This window comes from Sinocyclocheilus rhinocerous, unplaced genomic scaffold (genome assembly GCF_001515625.1).
Source record: "Sinocyclocheilus rhinocerous isolate Xijiao unplaced genomic scaffold, SAMN03320098_v1.1 scaffold1152, whole genome shotgun sequence".
NCBI lineage: Eukaryota > Metazoa > Chordata > Actinopteri > Cypriniformes > Cyprinidae > Sinocyclocheilus > Sinocyclocheilus rhinocerous.
In genome coordinates, this window is record NW_015625590.1 from 1,586,205 (window position 1) to 1,595,772 (window position 9,568).

Here is a 9,568-nt window from a genome sequence, read left to right on the forward strand (position 1 = left end):
CGTGAAGGCGCTGTGTGTTTCGTTGTGAAAGCGAAATTACTTTGTTTGCTCTTCCAAAAGAGGACGATATCTGCTTCATCATACCTAGAGCTGATCCGTGCTGGTTGCTGAGGAAATACTGCAACTTCGCGCTGTGGATCGCCGGATCGGCTTTCACCGTGGACGAAGCGGAGTCCAGCCCGGGGTCGTCACATGTGGTTACCGCAAACCGCAAGCCCGCCGGCCACTCCTTCGTCGAATCCACCGGCCGTGCTGTTCTCAAGCTCGCCAGCCGTTCCTCACTCTAGCCCGCCGTGTGTGACGCTTGTGAAAGCTTGTGAAAGCTTGTTTGGTCTTCCAAAAGAGGACACGACTAGAAATCAGTGGTTAAGTTGTATTTACAACATTTACAACAAACACCATAATTATGTCCCCACTTGATGCAACAAATGCCTCGTTTATAATGTGCTTTAATGTTTTTGTCTCCTCGCTCCGGGAGACGGCATCACAGTATGGTAAAGGGGCGTAACATTTCCATCACACGCTTGAGGTATTCGGCCAATCACAACGCACTGGACAGCTGGCCAATCACAGCACACCTCGCTTTTCAGACCAATGAGCTTTGTAAAATCGACGTTTCAGAAAGGCGGGGCATAGAGGAGAAACAATAATATACAGTATGTGGAAAATAATGTGTTTTTTGTACCTTAAACCGCATAAACACATTTCATTACACCAAATACACCAAATAATGTTCTTTTTAGCAGCATCATATGACCCCTTTAAACAATATAATGCAAAACATCATCAATGCAAACACATTTTCTTCTTATCCTTCCTTCCTTCTCTCTCTGGAGGTAATCATTTTTCAGGATGCATTAATATTTGTTTTGTAAAAGTCAAACAATGTGAATTCCCAATAGGAAGCTGTATTTGATTACATTTGATGAAACTACAATACACTATTTGATTGTGTGAAACAATCCAAGCTAATTTTTTGTTTACTAGAATGTTTTAGAAGTGACTTTAAACAATCTTTAGCTTTCATTACTACAACATTCAGTCATATTTTCTTTCAGACCAAAACTGTACTGTACTGAATTTAAGCAGTATAAAAAATTTTAAGTTTTTATGTTCACACAGAACATAAAATTATTAAAATAATTAAAATGTTAAAAAACATTTCTTTAGTAGCAAAAACTAAATATTTGCATACAGGATTCTCTTTCCATAAACATTAATACTTTTTTTTATTTGCTAATACTTTATTGCTCATAATGTATATGAGATTTAAATGATTTTTTAAGAGATTAAAGTTTAATTTAAAGAAATTTTGTACATGTATTGGAAAGTTGGAAAGAAGGACTTTGAAAGTTGTATTGTTAACTAAAACTTAATCTTAAACTTCTAAAAAATAAAAAAGTATAAAAAAAAGATAAAAAAATATTTTTCATTAATTGGAATAAAATAAAAATAAAAATATCAGATTAACGAAGCATAAACCAAAATTAGAAATGTTGTCTTGGCAACTAACTTTAATAAATAATGAATTAAGTTAAATAAATTGAAGTACTAAAATTACTATAACTAAAACTGAATAAAAATAAAGCTAAATAAATAATATATATTTTAAAAATATATGTAAAAATTACAAAAGCATGTCAAGTCAAGCTTTCTTAAGATCCCTTGTGGGCAATTTGGATTCAGCGAAACAGACATACAACAGACACATACGATACATTCTTAAAAAAACATGAATACATAAAAATATCAATCAAAAATAAATGTCCCTATAAATTTCCTTTAGAACTGTTTAACAACCGAATTGCACAGGAGACAAACGGATATTTATATTGGTTACTTTTCATCCTTTGTAGTCTATAGCGAGAACCCGAAGGGAGCATAGAAAACTTTGGATACAAGAAATGGTCACTGTCCAGAGCACAGATCGTGACTCAAAACATTTCTGTTGAACAAAAATGTCAGACTTCTTTACCTATGATTTAATGTATTTTTATGTTTTTAGATTTCCAAACAAGCAGGTAATGGAAAAGGACAGCGCAATGACGGCTCAATGTAAGACTTATAGAACAATTCCATCAATGTCCTATCTATTTTGAATGATCTTAATTTTCTTAAGCAATATAGGCATTCCTGTCCTCTTTTACATAATACCTCTGTATTCACATCAAAACACAATCTATTATCAATAGTTGTTCCACACATTCCACCTTCTCACCCTTAATAAAGGGTGATACATTCTAAAATGTATCTAAAGGTCTAAGATACATTCAGCTGCAAACAAGCATCACACCATTTCACAAAATCGTCAACCACTTGACCATGACATGTTTAATTATTTCCCAGAAGACTCACGATAACTGTATCGTCTGCAAACATTAAAAAATACCTATTGTTATTTACACTTATACAATCATTTGTATATAAAGTATATAATAAAACAGACAAAACACAGCCTTGAGGAGTTCCTGTAGATGTTATCAAGGGGGCTGAAAAACTACCATTTACTCTCTCACTCTCGGAGTTCTGTCAGTTAAATTCAAATCAAGACCAAAATTTGTAATTTACTTATCTGCTAAGATACGAGGTTGTAAAGAATTAAAAGCAGATGAAAAATCTACAAACAAAAGCTTAACGTGTGTTTTGGCCTCTTCCATGTGCTTTAATACCAAATTTAACAGAGTTGATGTTGCATCTTTGACACCTCGCTTTGTTCTATAAGCCAACTGAAGAGGGTCTAAAAGATTTTTGGTTTTAGCCAACAATTCTTCTTTTACTAATTTCTCAAAACATTTCATTATAAGGGATGTTAGTGCTATTGGCCTAAGGTCATTTAGTGTTCCAGCATTTGTAGTTTTCGGCACAGGCACTACAGTAGCCTGTTTCCACAATTTAGGGACTCTCCGGAGAACAAATGACCTCTGAAAAATATTACAGAACTGGGGCCAATTGCTCAGGACAAACCTTAATTAAACGCCTTCCAATGTTATCTGACCCAGGGCTTTTTGTCATATTACATACCCTTAAAAACCTTAATTACAGCTGATTCATCAAAGAAATTATTATAGGCACCACTGCAACTTTAAAATTTCATGGACTCCATTACAAGACCAAATTTAGGCGCATCAAAATGTAGATAAAACCTATTTAATTCCTCAGTCAATTGACTGCTGGAGTCACACCCAGGTAACTGAATTCTCTTAGTCTCACACCCTTTAAATCCAGTTGTGACCGTCATCCCCTTCCAAACTGACCTTAGATTATTCCTACTCAACTCTTTCTCCAGGTTTATTTTATAATTATAACTTTAATTAACTTAATAATTAACTTTGCTTTCCTCACTTCCATTTTTAATCTCTTTCTGCAATTCCAATCTTTTTGCCAAACCACCCTTGTAAAATGCTCTACATCTTTCATTCATAAGTGCTTTCAGGGATTTCGTGAACCACGGCTTATTGTTTGGAAATATTTTATCCTGCTATTTCCAAGCAGGAGTCATAAAAAACATCCCAGTACGTACATTCCAGACATCCTTGCAGAGATGCAGTAGACTCCTCAGACTACTCTTAGTCTCTGGTCTTTCTCTTTTTAAACCAGTTTTATACACAGGGACAAGCAGGACAGCACTTAACATAATCACTTAGACTTAAATTAACCTAAATAAAATGAAAAATTAAATCATATAAAAATAAAATCTGATTCAACATATTAATAAATACTAGAACAGCATGTAAATAATCCAAAAATAACACTGAACTAGATCTCAGGTCTTACTTTGAATAAAACATTATCCCTATAATCTACACAGCATACCAAACAAGAGGACACTTACTTCTGGAATATAAATATTCCCAGAACTACAGCAAAGGAGATGAGATCAGTAGAGATCCATATCAAGCAGTACTCATCTGGACTCTAGAAAAAAGACACAAACGCTAATGAGGCAAACACACCACTAGGTGGTGCAAGAGAATAGATATTACAGCCATTGCTAGATCTTTTTTTTTTTTACAATTAATTATAAAATCTAAAACATGCTCATTAATACTATATTAAATAGGTTAATATTATCAATATATATTATATACAAATGTCATTAACTATCTCAATCATGTATTTGCCCCTTAACAGATTTGTGTTATATACTAGGAAAAAAATTTAATAAAGGCAGTATGCTTTTCATTTTGAATAAAGGCCAGAGCAGCAGATGTTGACCAATTACATATCTTGGAAAAGCGTGACGGCTTTGTGCCATTGCTTAATGAATAAGCTATAAGCAGATGATGCTTCGTACCATGAGCCAGAGCGGATAGTGCACCTTCCTCAGCACCTGCGGGGCCTCGGAGGAGACGGATGGCACTCCACTGCACCACAGCAGGGAATACAGCCACGGCTTGTTCACCGAATGCAGAGTCAGACTGATGTTGTTTTCATTATACAGCCTATTAAAATAAACACACAGAGATACTGTATATGAATTGCTGTATTTGGCTAAAGAATTACAGGTTTTTGCATTTCCATTTCATTACACTAGTGCCACAGACACTGCAGCTTTTGTTCCAAAACTGTCCTTTATGGTGTAATGTAGATGTTTTAAGTGAGACCAGGTGTCTGTAAATAGGGCAGTGTCCTACCAGATGTCCTGCGCAGAGGCCTGGTTGTAGCGCAGCAGGACCCTGCTGATGCTTTTATGATGGAGTGTGTCGAGAGGCAGCTTCTGCACAGTTGTCTGCTGTAAACCTGGAGCCGCTTTCCTCACCATCTCCCTGTTACTGTCCACCGTCCACATCACCTACACATAACACACAAAACTGAATTTAAATGTGTGTTTAAATATATAAATATATATATATAAAATTTTTATGGCAAAAAATAAAGGCGAAATTCTATTAGTTTGTAATGTAAATCAATGAGATATTTATAACAGTATAGCAGACTAATGCATATAAATATCAGTTGTCACTTTGTATCTCCCAGTAATAAGTATTAGTAAGACAATATGCAAATATGATAAGATCAATTTTTCCTGCGTGACAGTAAGTTTAAATGCTTGGTTTTATGATGACAGCTTTGTAGTTTCTGTTGTTGATGGCAAAACATATAATGCAATGCAATACAATGATAACTGAGAGATCATAATCACAAATAAATGTTCCCTGAAAGCCTGATGTATCATATTTGATCCTCAAATTATAACATGATTTTTCTATGGATAATCGAGTAAAGCCAAGTTGCTTAAGTCCAGTAAGTGTTCATGTTGAAATACTATTAACACTATTAGCAGTTATTTTTATAAAAAACTTATTCCTACATTTACTTTATAAAAACAGCACAGTACAACAGGTTTTTCAGCAAAGTTTTGATCATGTTGATCATTTAGAGGCCTTAGAAATGCGTATATAAAATATAATACAGCAGGATTTATAGGGTTAACATTACAACCATAATGCAATTAAAGGGATAGTTCACCCAAAAATGAAAATTCTGTCATTAATTACTCACCCTCATGTCGTTCAAAACCCGTAAGACCTTCGTTCATCTTCGAGAACACAAATTAAGATATTTTTGATGAAATGTGAGAGCTCTCAGACCCTGCATAGACAGCAACGCAACTGTAATGTTTCCAGGTCCAGAAACGTAGTAAAGACATCGGTAAAACAGTCCATGTGACATCAGTGGCACAACTTCAGTTTTGCGAAGCTACGAGAATACTTTTTGAGAGCAAAGAAAACAAAAATAATTTTTTCAACAATTCTTCTCCCCCGAGTTACGTCTTCCACCTACGCTTTCCCCTAAGCGTAAACAACGCTGATTACACAGATTATGTTCATGTGCGCGCTTTCTCCCCCGAACGTAAACAACGCTGATTACATCGATTATGCTCTTGGGTACTCTCCAAAATGGCGGAAGACATAACTCGGGGGAGAAGAATTGTTAAAGAAATTATGTTATTTTTGTTTTCTTTGTACTAAAAAAGTATTCTCGTAGCTTCGCAAAACTGAAGTTGAGCCACTGATGTCACATGGACTGTTTTACCGATGTCCTTACTACGTTTAAACATTATTATAAGCTGACCGTTGTGAATCGGGCTAAAGTAAGGCGATAGTTTCGAACACTGGCTGGTTATGTACTTGCTCAAATATTGATTTCGGATAATGTTTAACCAAAAAAAGTTACGGACTGCAGCTTTAAATAAATTATGTTATTTTTGTTTTCTTTGCGCTCAAAAAGTATTCTCGTAGCTTCGCATTAGCCTCACATTTCATAAAAAATCTTAATTTGTGTTCCGAAGATGAACGAAGGTCTTACGTGTTTGGAACGACATGAGGGTGAGTAATTAATGACAGAATTTTCATTTTGGGGTGAACTAACTCTTTAATATTAGTCACAGCTAGGGGGAGCTACTATACAACCACATAAAACAGGAACAGATTTGAATCCTGAATCATATCCTGAACACATCTATTCAACCACTGACCAAGGCCAATGAGATTTCCAGTAGCACATCAACCGTGAGCATCACTCCCTCAAGACTAACCTGCCGCTGTGGTATTCCTGACCTCAGAACAGTGTCCAGGGTGAGATTGACCCAGTCGTGGTGGTGGGGGTGATTGGGCGGTGGTCTGTGCAGAGTGAATAGGGCTGAGCTCTTGGACCTAGCCGCTAGTTTCAGCATCTGCTCCAAGCTGCACACTGTCTGGTTCCCCACTGACCAGCGCTCGGACGTTGACATGTACTGCACTGTCCAGAAGGGATCATCCTGCATTCAGTAAAAAGAGTTATATGCTGATATATGTACTTATACAGTCCTAATGTAAAAGATCACACTTTTAAAGTCAGAAGAAAACAAGGAAATTTAGTTAAAATTTTGAATTGATGACTTGTTAGATCTAAAAGGGGCATATTACATTAGTATTGAAGTCCACTTATACCTGGAGCAAAAGGTTTCTTGCACATAAAAAAAGATATAATTTAGTTTTATGGACCCTTTACATTTAATTAAATACACTGTTTTTCTTACTGTACCTTTAAGATTTCTATATGTTAATGTGCTGACATCATAACTGTGACTTGTTCTAAGTCAGTGTTTCCCAACCGGGGTGCCGTCTGTCGAGAGCAGGGGTGCCGTGCTGACCTGTTTTGCAACATCATTTCCATAAATGGTCAAGAGAGGAAGCTTTACGTGAATATTAAAGCACATTTACACACACTGGGGAAAAATGGCATAGAAATAATATTCATTCAGAAATTGCTAGTAAATTTCACAATTAATTACAAAGAAACAGCAAGTACCACATTGATTTAAACATGAAATTTTGAAGTAGAAAGACTGAAATAGTATTTTCTTGTTAAACGTACTCTAATAATCTTTATTTAAAACTTCTAAAATTCATTTTAGTGTAGCAAATTGAACTCTTATTTCAAATAAGAAAAATCTTTTTGTGTGTACATCCTTTAAATATAAAATCACTCTTCAGTGTTACCATAAATAAATTCAAATTACTAACACCATTACATACTATTTCAGCTGTACTGTAGACCTTGTTCAGAGCCAAAATGGGCCATACCTTTAGAAACCACTGGCCAGCGTTCAATGAGCTCAAATCAGTCCAGTTGAAGAGTGAAGCATCATCATACTGTCTCTCTGGGAACACTCTCCTCACATTTGTGGTTCTCCTCAACGTCCGGTCTCTCATGAGGAACGGCACACCATCTAGACTACAGCCGAAGCCAGTGTTACACAGCAGTGTATGTGCTTAGACAGCACTTAGATTGCGACTGAGAAAATGCTTCCATTAGAGCTCAACCTGCCAGCACTGCTGGGTAATATTCAATGATAAGAGACAGAGAATAAAAGTGAGGAGCTGACTTACGCTGTGATTGACAGAAAAACATCTGAATACACATACTGAATAGTGGGAATGTTGTGCAATAGAAGTAGTATTATTGCAACTCATTATTATTTATTTAGCAGATGCTTTTAACAACTTAAGCTAAATGCCTTGCAAGAGCTCAAAGGTAGTACACTGTGAACCACCCGATCTAGGGATTGAACCTTTAGGTTATAAGCCAAGATACTTAACCTCTAAGTCACATTAACCTATTTCATTTTAAACCAGATGTTCCCAATCTTAGTAATATGTGGCTTGAAACAACCTATCACAATGCAGTGATGGCCCACAAGACTTCCTTTTCAATTTAAAATATTTGTTGTGTTTCTCACAATATATATTGTTCCAAAGCATCTTTACAAGCTTTTTTTGATAACTGACTCAACTGTTTTTTTTTTTTTGGCAACACAATGGTCAAGGTGGATGACCCAAATTTAAACCATTTTATTGTTTAAAGGGGTCATATGATGCTTTTTTAAAGATCATTATTTGGTGTATTTGGTGTAACAGAATATGTTGACATGCTTTAATGTTCAAAAAACACATTATTTTTCAAATACTGTACATTATTGTAGGTCCTCTATGCCCCGCCTCTCTCAAACGCTTCGTTTTCTACAAAGCCCCCTCCTTTGACAAGCGCGATGCAATTTTATTTTCAACTAGGGATTTGTCTAAGGAATAATTACAGAAATTACTTGCCTTTTTAAATGAGGGACACATTTTTTTTTATCTTATCTTAAATTTTATTATACTATATTTCAATAATTTACAATTATATTGCCCTATAATATATTTTAATATTTAAAAATAATTATAATAATTTTATTTTTATTTAAAACTTTATTTACTTTTTTTTTTTTTTTACTGTAGATGAAATTATTTTCTTTGGTACTCAAAATTGTATTTGTATACACAAATAAAATGAAGAAACAGTGAAGAAACAGTCTAAATGGACAAGAGATGATATCGCAATCTAAAAAGCCTGAGTGCTGACTGTCTTTAACCAAGATAAATTACAACCCAACAGATGGACAATTTCGGCACCATTATCTAAAGATGTGTATTAAGCAGGCAGAGTAGATTATAGCTTAAGGGGGCTTCTTTATAAAGTCTTCCTGTCTATCCCAGCGTTCAATTACTATGCACTCACTGGGCTAAGAGACGTCACGCCAACCTCTCATTATAGCAGTCTCACACGGCCACACAAGGATTCACACTTTGAAATACACACTGTGTCCTTGTGCCTTTAGATACACACACATACACATGGCTTTGTATAACCTAATGATTTTCACCAAGAGGTGAAAAACCAGACAGAATGAATGTATGAATACCTGATGGTCACATCCGCCTCCAACCCACTAACATTTCTCTGCAAAGCTCTGTTGAACGACAGGAGAGAATTCTCTGGAGCGAGCTGAACAAGAGAAAAAAAAAAGCAGATTGTATATCACAGATTGTAAATATAATAAAAGTATATTATATTTTATTTAATTACATAAAATATAACAAAAGAATAACATATATATATATATACATATACACACACACACGCACACACACACACATACACACACATATATATATATACATATATTCATTTATTTAAAAAAAACAGTCCCCAGAAAAAAGGGCACTTTCTCTCGAGGAAGAAAAAGGGCAGGTGCTCAAGCCCC

The 9,568-nt window shown here is 35.3% G+C and overlaps 1 protein-coding gene across 3 annotated transcripts in view; it reads right to left on the minus strand.

Annotated features, from left to right (window-relative positions):
- The window catches only part of LOC107756554 (glycerophosphodiester phosphodiesterase domain-containing protein 5-like), a 55,261-nt gene that overhangs the window by 5,067 nt on the left and 40,626 nt on the right, over positions 1-9,568 (minus strand). For all 3 annotated transcript variants that reach the window (XR_001641830.1, XM_016573729.1, XM_016573721.1), the window contains exons 9-14: positions 9,227-9,309; positions 7,569-7,719; positions 6,539-6,760; positions 4,635-4,792; positions 4,295-4,442; positions 3,833-3,915 (exon numbers count right to left, since the gene is read on the minus strand). Coding sequence is in view for 2 of the 3 variants with exons in the window: in XM_016573729.1 (XP_016429215.1) it covers positions 3,833-3,915; positions 4,295-4,442; positions 4,635-4,792; positions 6,539-6,760; positions 7,569-7,719; positions 9,227-9,309 (845 nt within the window). In the remaining variant the exon portion in view is untranslated. The remainder of the gene's footprint in view (positions 1-3,832; positions 3,916-4,294; positions 4,443-4,634; positions 4,793-6,538; positions 6,761-7,568; positions 7,720-9,226; positions 9,310-9,568) is intronic.